Source organism: Aricia agestis, chromosome 12 (assembly GCF_905147365.1).
Source record: "Aricia agestis chromosome 12, ilAriAges1.1, whole genome shotgun sequence".
Lineage (NCBI taxonomy): Eukaryota > Metazoa > Arthropoda > Insecta > Lepidoptera > Lycaenidae > Aricia > Aricia agestis.
In genome coordinates, this window is record NC_056417.1 from 12,995,477 (window position 1) to 13,017,759 (window position 22,283).

Consider the following 22,283-nt stretch of genomic DNA (forward strand, 5'->3'; position numbering starts at 1 on the left):
TAATACTAAAAGACTATGTTGGACAATGATGGATGTTGGATAATCATGATTACTATTTACTACCATCATCTACCACGATCGCGAAGCTGGGCCATCATTTGTAAATTGTACCATCGAGGGAATTGATTCTTAAGCAGTTGCTGGACCTACGTATTTTGGTCCGGCTAAGACCTAAGTTAATTCAATATTAGTCAAAGAGAATGTCATTTACTACGTATTCAATACCGTATTAGTTGTGACTTGTGATCTAACGGTTGGGTTTGACATAACGCAACCAAATTACCTAATCCAAATTAATTCGCCATCTGTCTATGAATCAATTACTTCTCTGATAGTACATGAATACGGAATGCGCTACTTAAATACATGATCGTATGTATAATTTTGTCCACCGGGTCGTCAAAGAACAGAGGCCTGAGGCCGTATTAGATTTTGGAATTTAGACCACTTCGCATCATGGTTTTCTATCATAATCCAACGTGAAGAGTGAAGACTGAAGAGGCGTCTTTAAGATGTCATTTTTCAATCAACTTTTGACATTGAAATTGGTCTATGCCTATGGACTATGTCCTATGATCAAAATCGTCATTGCTATTTCGATCATTGACTGCTTACGTCTTTCGACCTCCTGAACTTTGATCGTGCAAGAGCACCCTGAAATAGCTGCATCGTGACGTCACGCGGCAGACGGAACCCAGACGGTGGGTGTGTCCGCGTCTTATTATAGATCTCGTCTACGGACTACGCCCGAAATACCCGGACTATTGATAAACAAATTGTTTTGAGGAAGACGCTAAGCTAAGGGTTTTAGCTCAATGTCGTTTTAAATGTGAGCTCAAAAACTTGCACGTTGCACACCGTCATAATTTTATTTTTTTAATCGAATATTGTGTTTCATTTTTCAACGCATTTTTTATAGGGACGAGTCATGAGACATCGACTATCGATAATAATCAATAATATAAACAAAAAATATTTTTAAAGTTACAATATTTTTATTTAAAAAATAGCTAAACTGCTTTTTTAACGATATTCCTAAATCCTTTTAAATAAATTTGTTTAAATATTGTAATCCATGTTTCTGTACTTATATTGTACGTCCATATTAAGTTTTCGCTACTATCACAGAATAGATAATAGTACAAGTACTACTATCCAGAGTCCAGACCGTTACTCAGACAGCGGGTGTTCAAATGAAATTAAAACATGAAAGGATCGATGTAATGTATAAAGCCAATGTTAATAATGATAATGGAACTGTAGCTTCTAGGAATATGGGTGAGGTAAGTATAATGATGGTTAATTGAATTATTATATAGTTACCTGTTTAATATGATTTATGACTCACTTTCTTCACATGTTTTAAGTTTCGGAAATATTATTTTGCATACTATAAATAAGAACAATGAGTATTAATGAATAATTATTAATTATGTCTAATATTATTAAACATGACGGTAATAAATATATTATTAGTGCTACAGATCTAACATTTATATTATATAAAATAATATAATTACCCATTACACGGAAGGAAAACTTTGTCACAAACAAGAATATGATATTGTGTTGAATTTAATTGTTATTCTATAGGAAAGAGGAAAATTATTCCTCATTTGGTAGGTGACATCATGAAACCGCAATATGTTACCATTTTCCGTAATATTAGTAATTTAGTTAGACATGAACAATGTAAATTTTAATAACAAGGTGACGTATGGCCGAAACGATCAATATTAGAGGTAATTGTTTTTTAAATTGCTTTTTTTGCCAAAATATTCAAAATTTAACTATAATTCTCCGACCTTTCAAAGAGAATATTCTTGAAAAATTAGCTGACACGGTACTGTAGCACAATAATTGCAAAAATAACAATCTAGCAACTATATAATATTATAATAAATGATAATAGAAGGATAATCAATGATAAAACTTATGTTGCGGCTTAAAAAACTCATCGACATAACTTTACCACAGAATACATATTATTAGTACAAGTACTTTACTGAGAACTATATCTTACGATGATCATGAGTCATACACAGTCACTAATAATTAGTAATGATTAATGACTAACGCAGGACGCGAATAACACGAACTTCTTAGTAACTTACTAAAAATAAGATAGTAATCCTAGTAATGAATTTGTCTTGCATCTTTTTTGTAATTTTGGTGATATGTAATAAAACAACTAAAATTATACCGGTATGTTCTTTGTTTTATTAAAAATTGTTAGTCACTTTCAATAAATAATTTAAAATCTTTGTCAAATAAAAAATACGGATGCGATCCGTCTTTACGTAATATGCATATTACGACACCTTACAACCTATTATTAAATACTGCACTCGCACTTAATTATTATTTACATCACAAGAGTAATTTGAGCCACCCTAGCAGGGCCTCGGTGTAGGCATCATAGCGACTAGTCTTTTGTTGTTGGCGCTTAGAAGCACTTCCTGTGGACGATGGAGGGACCAGACTCATCGTACTCCTGTTTGGAGATCCACATCTGTTGGAAGGTCGAGAGGGACGCGAGGATGGAGCCTCCGATCCATACGGAGTATTTCCTCTCCGGTGGGGCGATGATCTTGATCTTCATCGTCGAGGGCGCGAGGGCCGTGATCTCCTTCTGCATGCGGTCGGCGATGCCCGGGTACATGGTGGTACCTCCGGATAATACTGTGTTGGCGTACAAGTCCTTACGGATGTCCACGTCGCACTTCATGATGGAGTTGTAGGTGGTCTCGTGGATGCCATTAGCTTCCATACCCAGGAATGAGGGCTGGAAGAGAGCCTCGGGGCAACGGAATCGCTCGTTTCCGATGGTGATGACCTGACCGTCGGGAAGTTCGTAGGACTTCTCGAGGGAGCTGCTGGAGGCGGCTGTGGCCATCTCCTGCTCGAAGTCGAGGGCGACGTAGCAGAGCTTCTCCTTGATGTCGCGCACGATTTCTCTCTCGGCCGTGGTGGTGAAGGAGTAGCCGCGCTCGGTGAGGATCTTCATCAGGTAGTCGGTGAGATCGCGACCGGCCAAGTCCAGACGGAGGATGGCGTGGGGCAGGGCGTATCCCTCATAGATGGGCACGGTGTGGGAGACGCCGTCGCCGGAGTCAAGCACGATACCGGTGGTACGACCGGAGGCGTACAGGGAGAGCACGGCCTGGATGGCCACGTACATGGCGGGTGTGTTGAAGGTCTCGAACATGATCTGTGTCATCTTCTCTCTGTAACAAATAAATAACGACCATCAGTTATTAATCCAAATAGGAAAAATGTTGGAACAAGGAAAGCAAGATTCGTAATTAATATTTAATTCGTAAAATACAAGAAAGCTACTAAATCGTAACGAGTGATACATACCTGTTGGCTTTAGGGTTGAGGGGTGCCTCTGTGAGCAGAACTGGGTGTTCCTCTGGTGCGACACGGAGTTCATTGTAGAAGGTGTGGTGCCAGATCTTCTCCATGTCATCCCAGTTGGTGACGATACCGTGCTCGATGGGGTACTTCAGGGTGAGGATACCTCTCTTGCTCTGGGCCTCGTCACCTACGTAGGAGTCCTTCTGACCCATGCCGACCATGACACCCTGGTGGCGGGGTCTGCCCACGATGGACGGGAAGACGGCACGGGGTGCGTCGTCTCCGGCAAAACCGGCCTTGCACATACCGGAGCCATTGTCTACTACCAACGCGGCAACTTCTTCGTCACACATATTGAATTATTCTGTAAATACAAAAAATAGACAATTCATCTTCTGTTTATTAAATTAATATTAGACAAAATTAATACTAAAAGTTAGCGGTCATTAGCATTGGACTCTTTCCATTATGTAAGTCTCCTATTAGCTATCGAATGTTTTATTCAAATGTTTGAGAAAACTAAATAACTTTACATTACATTAATATCAATTAATGTAATGTAAAGTTATTTAGCTATTTGATTTATATATTTTATTTATGAATTTAATAATTTTATTGATATTAATTGTTTTATTTATGAATTTTATTTTATAGATAATTAATTTTATGTTAATAATAATAATATGATATTTTACAGAATGAAAAATTATTATATTGAAAATGTAGTTCAATTCTAATAACAACATAAATCGAATAATAAAAATTATTTATTATCTTCATTTTAGTCTGTTTAATGTTAGAGACGCTATTTTTACCTATTGGAAAATTTGGAAGTTATGTCATTCCTACTAATTTTTATCAATGTACGTCATACACCTTTTACGTAAACAACTTAACTCGTATCACGTATGCCAAGATAGAATATGAAGAGAGTTTTATTCAAATTACTTCAATAAGTCGTACTTTCATTTTATAATTATTATTAACGTAATAATTATTTTTATTACATACTATTAAACAACTAAAATAGAAAGAAATAATTTGAACGGAATTTACAAGAGTAATAAGTTTACAATTTTAGTAGTTAACTTATATTAAATTTTTGTATTACATAAGCGAGAAGGCTATAAGATAAAGATAATATTTTTATCATGCGTTTCATGAGTCTTGTCTTCTTGTTGCTATATATCACTTATCAATGATAAGGTGTTATGAAATAAGCCTAGGTACGTACGTGTTTAAAAATGTGTAATAACTAATACTACTTGTACTAATAATAATATGTATTATGTGGTAATACTGATAACATGTTACGGACTACGGTACTGATATTAGATATTATATAATTAAATGATTATATTAAAAACTACTTTGATTTTTAAATTAGCAGTTAAATAATAATATAATTAAAACTATAATATTTCACAAAAATATAATATATTTTTAAGTAAATCTGAATTATATTTTTAATTTTAAACTGGTTTCGAAAGTAAAAAAAAATATCGATAAAATTGGCGCATTCCGCGGCGCATCCCTAAACATTTTCAGCGTACACGCATTGTACTTTACCGAAACTGAAAAATCACTGCACTCAATTTAAAGCCTTAACTTAACACTTCACAATAAACACCATTTTAAAATAAATAACGGGATAACTTACATAAAATAAAAATATAGTAAACTGACTAGTAACTGCCGCTTCGTCCAGCAGGCTTTACGAAAATGAGCCGCGAATCGCCGGCATTGACTATATAAAATACCTCTTATCAAAATCCCACCAATCGCCTCATATGTTACCATATATGGTAGCGCAGTGGACTGATAAGGCTGCGCCTTGATAACATCGCTATCAGTGATGAAAAAGGCAAAGACCTAGCAGGCTGGCCAGCAGGCCACGTATACCCGATAAGTTCATAAAGGTGTACAGTCGCAGGAACTTTTTCCATTATTTTCTCACTTGTTTCGTTACCTTTACCCCTATCAACGCGATATTTTTACTTTATTGACTTCCATTTTCCATTATTTTTGTCTTTAATAATAATAAGTATGTTTAGTAGAGCTATTTAAAATCACCATTGTGTGGTTAAATGGAAATAATTAAAAATTTAATTAATGTCTTACAGCATTGGCGTTATTAAGTAGATGTACAAAAATGGGAAATGAGCCTAATGATGACTTAATTGTCGCTAACTAGATTAATTTCAATAAAAACATTTTTATATAAAATTGTTCTAATTTCTTTGGTAAAATTATATTAATACTACTAGAATAAAATAGTAAAATAATCAATATTTTTTAAGCCAAGCCAACTCTGACGACTCTACATATTATAAATCTACCTTCTTCGGAATTTGCATGTGGTATGGTTAGCATTAAGCATACCATGCTGGTATAAATCAAACATAAAATTATTCTCATTTGATTACGAATCATGGCGCCGACAGGGGTCGTTGAACTTATATTTTGCAAATGGAGTGTTGCTGAGTGCCTGTTGACAAGTGCTTTTAGTTTTTTAGTTCTCTTGCATGTAGAGTAGGTACTGAACTGGGTATGGGAATTGTCTAGACTCTAGTACCAGAGTAGACAGAATCTAGTACTCTACACAGAATGCATTTTTAGGAACTTTTTGTAAAATTTACTTGGCTAGAGGCACTGCCATGCTGTGCCACCAGATTAATCCGAATTTCTGTGTCTTAGTTAATATTTTTTTACCACGTAATTACTAATTAGTAATTACTAATATTTAATTGATAGATAGGTGTTTCAATATAGTAATTAGTTATTATTAAATATTAAGGTGGTCGAAAAACAATTAAAATTAGAGTGGAAAGCGCGCTTGTGGACTTTTTTGAGGTAGTCTAAATAAAACGAGTTATATAGCACTTATATTATGCGAATTATAAGCAGATGTGGTGAACTGATGTTGGCGGTTCAGAGATTCCTAGTCCCAGATATCCTAGTGACTGGAACTCTACATTATTTTGTTTTCCTTTATTCTCTGAATCTCTTATCCAGGTCTAGAATATTATATGGTTTCAGTCTTTTGTGACATCATTTATTCTGAGCGAGATCGTCGGGATGGATATCCAAGCGAAACTTGTATTTGGTACAAGACTTTAATATTAATTCCTCTTTGATGGAAGGAATTTTTGAAACTTCGTGGATTTCGCTTAATACGTATAAACCAGAGTGAGTTGGAGATCGTTCTCAAAATAATGTTTTGGTATTTTTGTAATATTTGTATGTTGGAGTCGGAAGCACTACCCCAAAGTTGAATTCCATAAGTCCAAACGGGTTTGACGATTGATTTTTATACCAATAATTTGTTGTTAATGTTTAGTTTTGATTTTTGTCCAAGAAGCCACTTGAGATCTTTATAAATATTAAATATTTAATTCATCTCTTTAAGATTTTATATGTTGTTTCCTTGTCAATTAACGATCTAGATGGATACCTAATGGCGATTATCCTTTCTTAAGGTGAAGGTCACGTGTGTACTGTGCAGACTTGGTTGCATTTGCTTTTATCCGCCACTTGCTTAACCATTTAGTTATTTCATCTAGTGCAGTTTTGGTTCGTGTGGTTAGCCAAGATAGCAGTGTCGTCGCAGGTTTAATATGACCTGGTGTCGGGGTATCTGAGGTGAAGATAGAGTAGAAATAGGGGCCGAGGACTGATCCCTGCGGTACACCTGCTTTGATTTCATGAAAGCCAGACCTTAAGTCAGATTATTTGACTTGAAATAATCTGTATTTTAAGTAAGACTTGAGAAGAAGAAAGTAATTATGAGGGAGAAGCTTATTTATTTTATATGTATAGAAGGCCTTTGTGCCACACTTTATCAAACGCCTGCTGGACATCTAAGAATGCTGCCGAGCAATGTTCTTTATTTTCTAAGGCAGATAGTATACTGTCACAAATCCTATGTACTTGCTCGACTGTTCCATGACCACGTCGGAAGCCAAATTGATGTTTGGGGATGGTGTTACCGGCTGGTAACACTGCTGATAAACTTTTGACAAGGAGTTTCTCAAAAATCTTTGATAAGATGTTATATGGGTAATAGGCTGATTGGTCTATTGGACGGATTTTTCAGATTTTCAGGTTTGTGTACCATGATGATTTCAGTGACTTTCCATAGGTTAGGAAAGTGAGAAGTTCTTAGGATTCGTAATTAATTAATAAAATAATAGTTAAACGTAATCGAATTTATTATCGTAGTAATTTGGAGACGTGTGTTACAAATTTCATAGAAAATTAAACAACCACCTAATCATTTCCTTGTCGATTATCGTAATCTGTGGAATTTGGTTTCGTAATTTTATGAGACGGTGACACTTAGATAAGTAAGTACCTACACTTAGAAATTGAGTACAATTTAATGTTCTAAAATACGAATTCTATTACTTAAATGGTTTCCGAATGCAATTATATCAAAGTGAAAGTAGAGAAAGAGATTGTTTGGAACTTGTGTTAATTTGTACGCAGCTGGTGTTAAACGCAATTAAATATAAAAGGCAATTAAGAATGCACCTGACCCTAACTTGACTACCTACTTAAACCTAGATCCCAAAATCTGTAAGGTCTAGAAAACTGATTTTTTTACACAAGTAACTTCAGCTCAAGACGAAAACACGATTACTGAAAAAATGCTCGATAGTTTCTTTTTTACAAAAAACCTTGTTTTAGACACATTTTTGCTCGGATCTTCGAAGTTTGCTGTATTTTCTTTCATATTTTTTTAATATCTAAAAATGCATTGATAAAACCTAAATTTGCTCAAACCACTTTTTCATAATCATATAATGATTTGATTTTCTTTTATTCAAGTAAAACTAACTTGGCGATGATTCCGCGTCGTCCTTTTTCACCTGGCATATGAAAGACGGGCGTGAGTGTGAAGAGAGAAGGACGATGTTTAATTTTTTGGGTCAGGAGCCCTCTTAAGAGGAATCCACACCGCCGTTTTTCCATACAAACGCTGTCTCCTGTTTCCTCCCTAGATAATGCCGGTAGAGTTATGATTTTTTCCTGAATATCTATGGCCACTATTAGCATGTCCCTATGTTTTCTTTTTTTTTTTCATAATTTTATCATTAAAAAAGATAAGAACGTCCAAAAACCCAAAAAAATGGCCAGATTTTCCTCTGTGTTCAAACACCCAGAAAACGAAACTGGCTAAAATATACAAAAAAAGTAAAACATAGGAACACAGCTCAAGCCTTGCTTTAATTCTTAATGAAAAAAGTACTTAAATCGGTTCAGTTTTATTTTTTGTTTTTTAGTTATCTCTGGCTAGATTTTTGCATGACTAAAAAGTTAAATTTTATTTAACAAAAGTGACCGGATTCAACCGGGCATTTTATGAAACCCGGCTGTCAGTCACGTCATTTCACGTCACGTCACGTGACGTCACGTAAAGTCACGACACGTAACGTCACGACACGTAACGTCACGTCACGTCACGTCACGACACGTCACGTCACGACAAGACACGACATGACACGCATGACACGACACGACACGACTTGAATATTCTTTTTTAATTTACTCTCAATGAGCCCATTTTATTTGATACCCATATTGCAAAAGTGCTTTAAAATAACTAAGCTGCCATATTGGATATAGAATGCCATTACATTCGTTTCCGAGTTACTCTCAGTAAGTCCTTTCATTTAATACCCATATTACAGAAGTGCATTAAAAATAACTATTCCCGTATCTTGAATGAGCCGCCATATTGGATGTAGAATGATGTTACAATTCGTTGTCGAGTTAATTTCAATGAGCCCTTTCATTTGATACCCATATTGCAGAAGTGCATTAAAAATAACTATTCCCCTATCTTGGATGAGCCGCCATGTTGGATGTAGAATGAAATTACATTCGAGTTACTCTCAAAAAGCCCTTTCATTTAATATCTATATTGTAGGACTGCATAGAAAATAATTATTTAGGCATCTTGGATGGTCGGCCATATTGGATTTAGAGTGATGTCACATACAATATCATGCATGGTCATCCAAATTAAACGCGTATGCAAAATTTCAGCTCAATCGGTTAAATATATCTACCTTAAAATTGAGTTCCAAAATTCCACCGTAACATACATACTTACATACCTACAGAGCAAGTTAAGAGGGCGACTAACCCCAAAAATCAAACATCGTCCTTCTCTCTTCACACTCACGCCCGTCTTTCATATGCCAGGTGAAAAAGAACGACGCGGATTCATCGCCAGATTAGTTTTTTCTCAATAACTCGATAAATATACAACATTTTAAAAATCCGCTAGGTCGATCTCTCAATGATAGAATTTTATACAATGTGTTAAAATATTAACTTAGTTCAATGCACGGTTACGGCAATAAATGAAAAATTCGTGAAAATTAGATGCATCTTTGTGATTTTTTTCTATCGAGAAAATTTGAAGATATCGTGTTTTTGCTCAGATCGAATTCTCGGAAATATAATGTAGTATCTAATTTTAGAAAATGAAATTATTCGGGGCTTTTTTCAAGTATAAAAATGAATTATAAAATCGACACTTTGGGGTTTTTTTTTTTTTTTTTTTTTATTATAAAATTGGGGCCGTCTATAGACTGTTCGTCCATATCCTTTTTTGTTATTTTATTATTTAGATTTTTCGCACCAAGGATAATTGAAATAATATTATGAATTTTAATTAATTGTGGTCCATCACGCCATGGACACTTTTTTTTTTTTTTTTTTTTTTATATATATATATGTGTATATGTATATTTAATAGAATAGAGTATAATATGTTATACATATAATAAATAAATATATACATTTATTGTTTTATAAATTGCATAATAATAATATTAATGTTTTGAACGGTGAGGTCCCAGTCGGTGTGGCGGCCAGTAGATCCGACATTTTCCGATTTCCTTAGATTTTATGCTGCTCCACCCTTTGCCTTTAGATGTTGTGACATTGGCTTGGTGGAGAGGGGTCACTCAAGCTGGGTGGAGTTTCTAGGTTGTTAAAAAGACATCGTTCTGTGTCGAATCTACCCGCCATGTGGCTTAGGACTTTATCGTTCCTGTCTTTTATAGCCATTTTTATATTATAATCTCTTATGTGTTCGGTTGACACCTCCGTGGCTCTTTTTATGAAGCTTGCCACAGCGTCTCCATCAGTGTCAGTGTAATAGACACAGGTGTTAGTGTGCCGGGATATGGCTACAACTGCATGAGGAACGCTGTCATGGATTGCCAGCTTTCGGGACTTGGTCTGTATGATGATCACCGAGGGACTCGTTAATCCCTGAGCTTCATGGATTGTGAGGACGCGAGAGTCCGTTCCCGATCCATAGCCTGTATTCTCCTCTTGTGTGTGGACAAGATACAGGGTATTTAGATTGGTTTTAGGTATTCTCGCTCCTGAATACTTCATTAGCTTTAGGGACCGCACTATTTCCTTCGATGAATAGATGTTATTATAGACCATGCTTAAGGCGTATGCCACATCCATAGGGCTCCTGTGTGTGCAAGACAACTCCTGGGTGATGCTGGTTACCAGGTTTGGACGAGTGTAATTAAGTTTAAAGAGGTTTTCACGCTCTATAAACGGGAGTTGGTTAATATCTCCAATGAGGATAACATCGTTGGCGCCTGTTAACTGATTCGCCATGACGATTGAGCCGAAATGGTTCATGAGGGCCTCGTCAACTATCAACCTTTTGTAGGTTTCTTTTGTCCCATTTACCAGCAAAGAGGCCATGGTACGAACTTTATCTTTAACTTTGTTGCCAGTTCGTAGCGATAGCCTTTGCTTTAGATCCTCGGCTGCTTCGATTGTCGTTGTTATTATAACGTCTGTTTCCTCATTGAAGTTATTAATGATCCAAGTTGTCTTCCCACATCCAGGAACCCCATTGACCCACGAGTAGTTGATAGGTTTCGCGAATATATCCCAGTCCATGCTGGATTCGGGGTCCCCAGATAGGACTTCTGCCATTTCTAGTATCCTGTCTTCCAGCATTATTCTGGTAAATTCCGCTATTACCACTATTGGATCCTCAGATTTTGTGATAAATTTGAGAGTTCCCGTGCGTTTTGTCTCATCCTCGTCCAGAACCACGAATCCGCAGTCGGCACTTAACGCCGCCATATACTGCCCTGTCATCGCCCCGGCAATTATTGTGGAGGTGACATTGTCGTATATGGCAGCTTTTGCATCCTCGAGTCTCACTTCTAACAGCTTTTGATTTTTCCGCTGATAGGCCTGCATGATCTTATTGCAGGTCAAGAGCTTTATGGTCTTATTTGCTCTTATTATCGCCTGGAACTCGAGGAAGGCATTTATTATATGATCTTCGGGGCTCTGGGCCAGTCTGAGTTTTGGCGGGAGCACTTGCCCGAGATCGGCCCTATATCTTTTGTTTTTATTTGCCGGTGTTTGTGTAGATGGTTCCCTCAAAAAAGCCTCCATTGCTAAAGCCTGCCGATTTGTTTGTGACGAAGCCTTGATCCGAGAAAGGGTGTTTTTATCCTCGATCATTCTTTCACGATGAAGTACTTTTTTGATGGAGCCCACAAACGCTTTTAATTTGGCCGTTGAGTTTAGAGACTTCTTAATTTCATTTTTATTTCTCTCTTTCTCATCCTCTTTTTTGGTCTCCCGTGATGCTTGGAGTCGTTCACTTGCGGAGGATGAGTTCGCCTTATTGCTGGGTTGGGACGTTGCTGGCTGATCATCACGATTCTTTTTGAGGAAGCTTAGGTCATCCCCTCTGTTCTCGTAGACGATTATCTCATGATGTTCTGAGGCTTTTACTATTCCATAGTAATTTGCAGCCCTGCCTTTGTCCTGTCCCAGTGACATGGCGTCTACGCTGATTATGCGTGGGGTGATACTGTGTCTTATCCCCATTGCTCCCAACTCCTTCAAAGACGAACATGCCCGTTCAAAGGCTGTTTGCGCATCCCATTCGAATACTATTATCGTTTTGGTGTCTGATTTCAGTATTCTGCATGGTTGGCCAGCGAAGGTAGTTGTTGGGAGAGCTAAATATTTGCTCATTTTCATGTTCGTCTTTGATGTACTTCCGTTTAGGATTGCTGCTAGTCCCGGTGAGATGTTGACGTGGTTGGGAGTGCTAAGACGGCTGTATGTTATACCCAATGTTTCGGTTGGATTAGACATAAAGAGAGGGATCGGCCTTAGTTTAATTTTCGGTTCCCCGTTTTGTCCGCGGGCTAGTAATTGTTGGGTTTGCTCTAGGGTCGGCTGTGTTACAATTTCGGTTGAAACTGCCCGTTGTATTTCTGTGTGTGCCTGTGATTGTGTATTTCTCCTGGCCTGTGGGTTGATGTGAAGTGTGTCTGTGTGGACGTTGGGGTTTGTGATCGTGTGCGTTGTGTTTGATTTCGTGTGTGTTGTGTTGATGTGTTTGTTATTACTCGCCTTGGTGTATAGTTTAATTTGTTGTGGCCTGTGTATAACGTTGAGCCATTTGCTGTGGCTGCACTGGAGACAACTTTGCTAATGAATACCATCAACGGTTCTCTGGTGGCTTTTTCCTCCATGATGGTAGGGAGGGTTGCCTGACTTAGTTCCATTTCCAGTTGTATTTCTAAGTCAGACCTGTTACTACCAAACCTTGGGCATTCAATGAGCAGGTGGAATATTGTCTCGTCCTTTACGGGGTCACAAATGCAGGAGGGGCTGTCTTTAAGGTGGAAACGATACAAGTATGCTGCGAATCCTCCATGACCGGTCATGGCTTGCACGTGTGTAGGCGTTATTGTAACGTGCCTTAGCATTTCCCACGCCTTTTTAACAGTGGGGAAAAAAACTTTTGTGACCGATCCGGTTGAGGAGGATTGGTATCTTTTCTGCCACTTAACTGTTGTCCCCTCCCTTATTTTTCTCCGTATATAGGACATTGGCACTCTGTTGTAATCTGAGGCCGTGTTTATGGTAAGTGCAGCCTTTTTTGCCAGTTCATCCGCTCTTTCGTTTCCTGGAGTACCCGCGTGTGCTTTTAGCCAGAATAGCCGGGACACTTTGGGGTTAGTCGCCCCCTTAAATAAAAGCTTTTAATTAATTATAAAATGCTATAAAGCCTAGTAGCCAAGCCAAGCCAAGTCAAAAAGCTTGATAGCCAAGTCAAGCCAACTCATAATTTGGTAAGTAATAAGTAATAACGCGTTTTTACTTTTATATTATTTTTTTAATGAAAATTCCCCCTAATTTAACGGACGTTGTTCGTAGAGTCCACATCCTGAGGATGCTCCGGTGTTGGGGCGAAACGCGCGTCGAGGTTTTCAACCTGCATGGTGGTGAGGGGCCTTGCACGGATTTGCCAACATTATTGCTTGTGTGGTGGTGGTGTTTGCAAGTTCTTGCATGCGAGTGTACGCATAGGCAGTGTGGGAGGAGGGAGGTGCTGTACGCATGCCTATGCGTACACTCACTCATTTACTTAAAGGTGGAAGTTGTTTTCGCGGAATATTGCTAAAAATAATAACAAACTAAATTTAAACTATAGATTTCCGCAGAGTAACGCCTGATTCCATTAACTATTAAAAAAAATATATAAAAACGAGAAACAAACGAACAAACGATCACCTGATGGAAAGCAACTTCAATCGCCCATGGACACTCGCAGCATCAGAAGAGCTGCAGGTGCGTTGCCGGCCTTTTAGGAGGGAATAGGGGAGGGTAGGGAAGGGAAGGGAATAGGGGAGGATAGAGAAGGGAATAGGGTAGGGGATTTGGCTTCCGGTAAACTGACTCACTCGGCGAAACACAGCGCTAGCGCTGTTTCACACCGGTTTTCTGTGAGAACGTGGTATTTATCCGGTCGAGCCGGCCCATTCGTGCCGAAGCACGGCTCTCCCACGTATTTTCAATAACTTTCAATAGATCTCCATCATTGGTGATCTTTATTGTAAGAGAAATCGGATGTAAGTACACTCATTATACCGACTAGACTTAACAGTTAAGTATTTTTTGCAAGTTGTTCACCGACCGTTGAAGATCTGAGAAAAAGTGGACACTGAGATAATTAATTCGCATATCACGATGATGCGATATTATAGCCTACTACAGGGGTTCCCAAAGTGTTCGCCGCGCCCCGTGGGTCGATCCTCCATCAACCGAAACCACAAATATTATGAAATTAAATTTTTATACTAATTATGTCAAGCAGATAGATGATTAAATATTTGTTAATTATCATTTATTATTAAAGGTGTTTATATATTATAACTTACTAGCTGTTGCCCGCGACTTCGTCCGCGTGGACTTCAGTTTATAGCGCGCGATGTCAACAAAATTGGTGTCAAAAGCTTTTATAAAAAAACCCTGGTACCCACTAAATCAATACAGCTGTGCAGTGTGCAAACAATAAGTACTTCATTTTTGTATGTTAAACTTTATATATTATGCCAAATTTTAAAGCTTATTTAGCCCCCCAATTACACAACTTTACCCATAAACTATTTATCATTGATAGGTTTAGCCCCAATTTCACCAACGTCTGTTAGTGTTAACAGCTTGTTAAAATATCCTGTCTTCTCTTTCATTCATATGAAAAACGAAACAGCTAACGTGATACTAATTCGAGCATTAACTTTAACAGTCGTTGGTGAAATTTGGTATTAAGGTTACGTCACTGCCTGCACAGATAAAGTACTGAGTTATTTAATACCGTAGAATAGATATAACAATCGAAAAAAATCGAGAATTAAATGTAAGATGATACCACCTCTTATAGAAAGACTTTTGAGCAAGCGTCAGCGCGATGTAGAAGACGCACGGCGCCATCTATTATGAATTTTTTGAACAAATTTACGACCCTTACAACCCTTTTTTCCAGTAAAAAAGTAGCCTATGTCCTTTCTCAGGCTTTAGACTATCAGTATACAAAATTTCATTACAATCGGTTCGGTAGTTTTGGCGTTTGGCGTGAAAGCGAGACTGACAGACAGACAGACAGACAGAGATACTTTCGCATTCATAATATTAGTACAGATTATGTGCACACTGCACAGCTGTTTTTGGGTATAGAGGATTCCACACCGCCCTTTTTTCCATACAAACGTTGTCCCCTGTTTCCTCCCTGGATAATGCTAGTAGAGTTATATTTTTTTTCCTGAATATCTACGGCCACTAATACAATGTCCCTATGTTTCATTTTTTTTTCATAATTTAATTATTAAATAAGATATGAACGTTCAAAAACCCAAAAAAATGGCCAGATTTTCCACTGTGTTCAAACGTCCAGAAAACAGATTTGGCTAGATTATACAAAAAAAGCAAAACATAGGAACACAGCTCAAGCCTTTTTTTAATCTTTAATGAAAAAAGTACTTAAATCGGTTAAGTTTTGGAGAAGGAATCAGGGGACAACGAATCGTTGATTTTCTGGATTTTCTGCAGTTGTCTCTATCGCGTTCTGCGGTATAGGCTTGAGGTAAGGGAGACAGCTATAGATATTACACGTACTTTTTTTTCATTTCTCTAGCCGCTGTTGTATCCTCTTAAGGGCCGCGCTACACCGGAATGGCAGCGGCGAGGCGAGCACTTTCAGCGCTGCCATTCCGGTGTAGCGCGCTGCGCGGCCCTAAGAGGGGTACCACTTACCAGGGTTTTAAAAAGTTTTTAAATTTGACACAAATTTTGTTGACACCGCGCGCTATAAACTAAAGTCCACGCGGACGAAGTCGCGGGCAACAGCTAGTTATGAATAAAAACAATAATATATAATAAAGTAGGTATGATTAGTTCTGTTATAATAATGAAGTAAAAAAATAAAGCGCCATCTGTTTTCATATATTAGAATTAAAATGGTGATTGCATTGATATATTTTCTGGATGGAATATAGGCCAACACAACACACTCGAACTCCTTAGAAATGCAGTAGGATTTCTATAAGATAAGATAGATTGATTATTATTATAGCAAGTGATAACATTATTAAACATAATATTCTAACGTATTAAAAACTATAAACAAAAACATAACAACTAATAAGTATGATTAGTTCTATGTTACAACGAAGTAAAAAAAAAAAGCGCCATCTGTTGAATCGTATTAGAACTAAAATGTTCATTGCATCGCGTCGATATATTTCTGGATTTTTATAATATTATACATAAAATATATTTAAGATTTTTGAAATATTATTTTAATACACATCCAAGACCCAGGAACATTGAAAACTTTTTGTTCCGCCTGCGGGACTCGAACCCAGGACCCCCGGGATGAGCGCTGGCCACGCGCAATGCGAAGTAATTTTCATCGATATTTTCATGGAAATAAGATATTTTCCCACATCAAAATGTAGCCTATGTCCTTTCTCAGACTCTAGAATAACTGTGTACAAAATTTCATTGCAATCGGTTCAGTAGTTTTGGCGTGAAAGCGAGACAGACAGACAGACAGACAGACAGACAGACAGACAGAGATACTTTCGCATTTATAATATTAGTATAGATAAGTATCTTTTTCTAGTAGCTAGGTTGAGTAGGGCCGCCGTGACAAAATATTGCAAAACCGCCGGCTGAAAAAGATTGGGAACCCCTGGTCTACTAGATGACGCCCGCAACTCCGCTGCGCCAAAATTCGTTTATTACACGCGGGAACCGTACATTTTTCGGAATGAAAATCCTATGCCCTCTCCCGGGACTCAAGTATTTATGTGTGTCAATAGAAACTTTCAGCGAAATGCTTAGAAAAGTATAATTACATGTTCAGTAAAATAATGAAGTCATATTATCACTAATTATTATCTACCTTGTGGTTTCGTAGGCCTTTAGAAGTTATCTTTCTAGATAACGGTTATAGTATATAATCGATATTTTATTTTATGAAATTATATTATAATTAAACTACATTAAAAAATTTAAAATACCACGGTATTCTAATTACATATTGTGTACAAATTATTTACTTACTAACAATTATTACATTCTCGTTTCACCTGTATCTACTATCTAGCTAACACTTTCTCCATGACATGGCATTACAAATCAATACAAATATTGTATTTGGATTTCAAATTTGTACGTCACACTAGGGAGGAGGGGGCTCTCACACGTGTGAGAAGGAGCGGGGCGGGGGGTTAAAAAATTGTGAAAATAGTGTAACGTACTTTATGCATGATCCCCCAAAGAAAAGAAATACATTCTCATTAATTCACCTGATCCCTGAAAGGAAATAACGAAGGCATCTTGATTCTTGGCTGAAGGTCGAGAAGGCGGTCTCTCTAGAAAAAGAGTTGTGTGCACGAAGCTAAAACAAAGCTCTATATTAGCTTCATGGTTGTGTGTTAGTAACTTAGTAGTTAGTACTGTTAGTAGTAGCCAGTACCTATGTATTAAAATATTATTTTGTATGAAAAATATACCTGCACATTTACTTTCTTTACATGTAAACATTCGGATATTCATTAGTATAAGGATTAATGACGGAGTTACATTATAAAAGAAAATTAAAGATCTCTAATCAATATTTTGTTTCCTATTGACTAAATAGTTATTACATATTACTTACATAATATCTGTACGAAATAAGGAAGACGTGAGATCAATTAATGATTTCGTTAACAATTTACATTAATAATTAATGTAAATAATTTATTTATTTATTGTTACGGTCGTGTATAGTCTCCTGCTATTTATTTATTTTCTTATCTATGATCAATGATAGAAGAAAAAGTGAGTTAAATGCTTTTAATCGTTTAAATACATCTGTTGCCGCTATAACAACAATTAATACTTACTAAAAATAAAGTTAATATTTAAGGGGGGCTCCCATTAAAGAAAAGTAATATTTTTGGCCTTTTTAATCAATAATAATGGTAACAGCTAGGCACTTGAAATTTTCACAAAGTCCTTAATTATATTTGTACTTTAATAATTTATAATAAAATTAAAATAAGTAAAGTAAATATTTAAGGGGGCTCCCATACAAAAAACACAATTTTTTGTCTACTTTCGCTCTATACCGGTAGGGAAGTGGGAACCCTTAGTGCGCGAGTCCGACTCGCACTTGGCCGATTATTTTAATTTCTTAAATGTTAATTGTTTCGGAGCTATTAACGAAAAACGTAATAAGTACCTTTTTTTGCAACTTGATTTGTTCATAACTTTTTAAATTTGCAAAAGTTTCACACGCTTCCGAATCCGATACATTTTTCTAGACGTTATTCCGGATCTAATGAGCTATCGCCCTTATTTTTAAGAGCCTTATCTCGACTTTTCACCATTTTCAACTTATCACTATATAAGTAGTAAGTAAGTAGGTACCTAAATTAGTTTGATTATTATTTAAGAATTGTTAATAAGTACTTACTCACTTTAATAAAAGTTTTAATAGATAATAAGAAAGATCTCCGTGATGCAATATGCATGATCGTTTGGTTAATCTAATTAAAATAACATTCATACAAGACAATAAGTATTATAATATGTCGTCTGCCATCTGTTGGTTCTGTGAGCGCCAAAGAGCGGGCGGAAACGGCGCGAGCAGCGCGGCGTTGCATGCCCTCTACACATTCACACAGCGGCAACGTCGCGCAACAGCGCACCGCCCCCCGCTAGCTCGCAATGACGCATGCGTAGAGAATGTCGACACCGGCGAGCAGTTGAACGATAGCGCATACGAGTGACGCACGCCGTTTCTCAACAATGACAGACGACAAAGAGAAGACGCTGGAGCTGATAGAAGATTACAGAAAACACGAGGTGCTCTGGGACACCAAGAACAGATTCTACTCGAACCAGACTAAGAGGAACACTGCGCTGATAGCGATCGGCAAAAAACACAAACTCGACATAAAGAGCGTAAGGAATAAAATAAAGAGTTTGCGATCGTACTTCGCCAAGGAGTATCGCAAAGTATTGACAACGGAGGACTATCAGTCGACGTGGTTTGCGTACAAACCTATATCTTTTATTCGGGACTCGATGACACCAAAAGAACAAAACGTCGTTAACGCGTTAGAGGAAATCGCTGTGAGTATAGTAAAAATTAAAATTGCTTTTAATGAGCTGCGCGTGCGCCGTTGAATTCCTAACATACCTAGTTTTATTTATGGGTTACTCAGAAAACGGCTCAGTGCAATGCGAGACATTGGCACTGCGCCGCCGCGCCGCGTATTATACGGTGCACTTTCTCTTTCTAATATGACATTTAACCTTGACCACCCAGTAGTATGAAACACTAAAATTAATTGCAATTTCCTGCATATCCTATGTTATTAATTCTTCTAGATCTATCAAGATCACTGTATGTCTATAATTGATGAGAATGTCTCCGTTGAGGCTTTGACTTTGGTTCGATACAAAACCTGTCTTTCACTCGGCGCGGCGTGATCTTGACACATCAAGATAAATGTAACGGGTTTTTATCAAACGAGAGTATTAGGTTAATCTGCGACAATCGATTGGAGTCGAATCATTGGGGCTTCATTGACATCACAACTCACAAGTAACAATAGAACCATAGAATAGAACCTATGGACGTTGACCTTATGATGACCTGAATAAATAGATATTTTGATATTTACTTGTTTCTTATTTCTGTGTTTACTAGTTTATTTACGACAGATCGAAACGATCTATCGTGATTCGTGACGAACCGTCCTTAGGTCTTTTTTCAAAACACCGTTGTTTATAAAAAACAACTGCAAGCAAACAGATTTTTAGGGTTCCGTAGCCAAATGGCAAAAACGGAACCCTTATAGATTCGTCATGTCTGTCTGTCTGTCTGTTTGTCCGTCCGTAATCCGTATGTCACAGCCACTTTTCTCCGAAACTATAAGAGCTATACTATTGAAACTTGGTAAGTAGATGTAGTCTGTGAACCGCATTAAGATTTTGACACAAAAATGGAAAAAATATTAAAAATTTTAGGGGTCCCCATAGGTACAACTCAAACAAAAAAATGTTTTTTTCATCTGACCTATGATAGGTCTTCAAAAACATATTGAGGTTTCTAATCTCATTTTTTTCTAACCTGAATAATTTGCGAGAGAGAAGAGAGTCTTCAACTACCAACGAAAACTGGTTTGAACGAGATCTAGCAAGTAGTTTTTTTTATACGTCGTAAATGGTAAACCTTAATTTAACTTTCATTAAATCAACTGAAATATAAAAATAAATCAAAAATCTTTTGATTTCATAGAAATAAACCTTATTGCTGATGCGGAACCCTTCATGGGCGAGTCCAACTCGCACTTGGCCGCTTTTTTAAATTAGCCTATGCTGTCCCAGTGCTGGGCAAAGGCCTCCCCCAGGGTCTTCTTTTTTTCCATTTTTCTCGCTCCTGGGCCACCGATTAATAATAATAATAGATAATAATTAATGTGCTACTATTATTCTCCAAAAATCCACTGCCTTACTGACTTGCCTTACATTTTATTTTTCCAGCATTTCGACTGCACCGATTTGCAAGAAGAAAACCCAGACGCTCAAGCGTATGATATGCAGCACGAATACCTATATCCAGCACAGATTAAAAATATGAAAGCCAGCGATGCGTATAGAGAAGAAGAAAGAACGACAGTAGATGACAGAGACGAGAGCGGGGTGTTCGGCCAACTTGTCACATACAAGCTAAGGAGGCTCAACCCTCGGAATAAACTACTAGCTCAACGGCAAATAAACAATATTCTGTACGAGTTGGAGCTCTCAGAATTGGACACCTCCACGTCAAGTCCGAAGAAATCCAGGAATGCCCCAGGAAAAGTACCACCGGTTACTCCAAATTCGGGTTACTCTTCTAATGATGAGTAAATAAACTGATTGTTGAAATACTAGTACAGTCGCCTAAGTTCCTTAAATGTTGTTATGTAAATAATAATGTTTACGTAGAGAATTAAGATTTTTGAAAAGAAAGACTGAATATGCAGAGCAGCGGAAGGCAACAGGCGGACCGCGGTCCGTATGCGGACCGCGAAAGGTTGAATCTAGGACCGCGAAATAATGTAATTTATTTTATACCAAGTATCAATGAATACAGAGATATTAGGTTTACGATACCTTTATTAATTAAAATAATATTTTTAAACTACATAAGACAAGACGTGTGGTTTTTTTTCTGTACCTCGTTAAAATTTTCCCACAGTACGGTATCCGGAATCCGGACCTCACCTAAAATTACTTGCCGACCCCTGATGTAGAGTATTCATAATTCATTACTCATTAGTCATTACTCATTAGATAGATATAATATTATACAGAAAGGTAAAATTGTATGTAGCTTTAGGAATTAGGATATTTTGTACAGAGATTCTATTGAAGGTTAAGTTAACAATAAACACAGGTACCGTACTTAATTTGACAGGTGTCTGTCGATAATATTGATTAACGTAAGTTGTAAGTCATAATAATTTAAGACGTGAGTGGATGAATAGGGTAAGTAACATGAAAAAACTTCCCGTTTTTTTTGTTTTAATGGAGGCTTTAGGGCCGGAAAAATATTTGAAATAGAAAAAGTATGGATTATATGTGTAGCCAGATATATTAGCTTGGTTATGAAGTAGATAAGTCACAAGTTTTATTAAAATAATTAGGAAAAAATTAGTTATTGTCCGTATGTTACGAAATGTTACTTGTTCGATTCTTCCACTCACGTCTTCATTATTATGTAATCATGTTCGCGTAGAAAAGTTTTAGCGCTGCTTCCTTTACTTTACAGTAAACTCAATACAGGAGACACAGTACACACCCATAAGTATATTTTCACTTTGTTTTGTTACATCCTGTATAAGGCCAAATCTCGTTCTGTTATATTTCATCTAGACTCTAGAGCAGTGGTTCTTAACCGGTGGTCCGCGGACCCTAGAGCAGTGGTTCTTAACTGGTGGCCCCTGGAGGCATTCCAAGTGGTCCGCAAAGCCATCCTAATAATATGTGAGAATTCAGAAGTTAGTAAGGAGTAT

At 37.2% G+C, this 22,283-nt stretch overlaps 2 protein-coding genes across 3 annotated transcripts; one reads left to right on the forward strand and one right to left on the reverse strand.

The window, feature by feature from the left end:
• Positions 1–2,348: 2,348 nt before the first annotated feature.
• Positions 2,349–20,482, reverse strand: LOC121732832 (actin, cytoplasmic A3a). Of its 2 annotated transcripts, none has more exons than XM_042122830.1 (3): positions 20,470–20,482; positions 3,364–3,724; positions 2,349–3,227 (listed from the first exon to the last, which is right to left on the reverse strand). In XM_042122830.1, the coding sequence occupies exons 2-3, from the start codon at positions 3,711–3,713 to the stop codon at positions 2,447–2,449; spliced, it is 1,131 nt and encodes a 376-aa protein (XP_041978764.1). In that variant the 5' UTR covers positions 3,714–3,724; positions 20,470–20,482; the 3' UTR covers positions 2,349–2,446. The 2 variants fall into 2 exon arrangements, with proteins under 2 accessions (XP_041978764.1, XP_041978763.1); XM_042122829.1 differs by lacking the exon at positions 20,470–20,482 and adding an exon at positions 5,021–5,092.
• On the forward strand, positions 18,863–21,273 carry LOC121732833. Its single transcript, XM_042122831.1, has 2 exons — positions 18,863–19,353; positions 20,770–21,273. The coding sequence occupies exons 1-2, from the start codon at positions 19,027–19,029 to the stop codon at positions 21,133–21,135; spliced, it is 693 nt and encodes a 230-aa protein (XP_041978765.1). The 5' UTR covers positions 18,863–19,026; the 3' UTR covers positions 21,136–21,273.
• The last annotated feature ends 1,010 nt before the right edge of the window (positions 21,274–22,283 follow it).

Bases quoted from the DNA above. Each gene is read 5' to 3' on its own strand.
- LOC121732832 (XM_042122830.1), bottom strand. From the start codon at position 3,713: ATGTGTGACGAAGAAGTTGCCGCGTTGGTAGTAGACAATGGCTCCGGT. The intron at 3,228-3,363 runs GTATGTATCACT...TATTTGTTACAG, and splicing joins CTCAACCCTAAAGCCAACAG to AGAGAAGATGACACAGATCA.
- LOC121732833 (XM_042122831.1), top strand. From the start codon at position 19,027: ATGACAGACGACAAAGAGAAGACGCTGGAGCTGATAGAAGATTACAGA. The intron at 19,354-20,769 runs GTGAGTATAGTA...TTATTTTTCCAG, and splicing joins ACGCGTTAGAGGAAATCGCT to CATTTCGACTGCACCGATTT.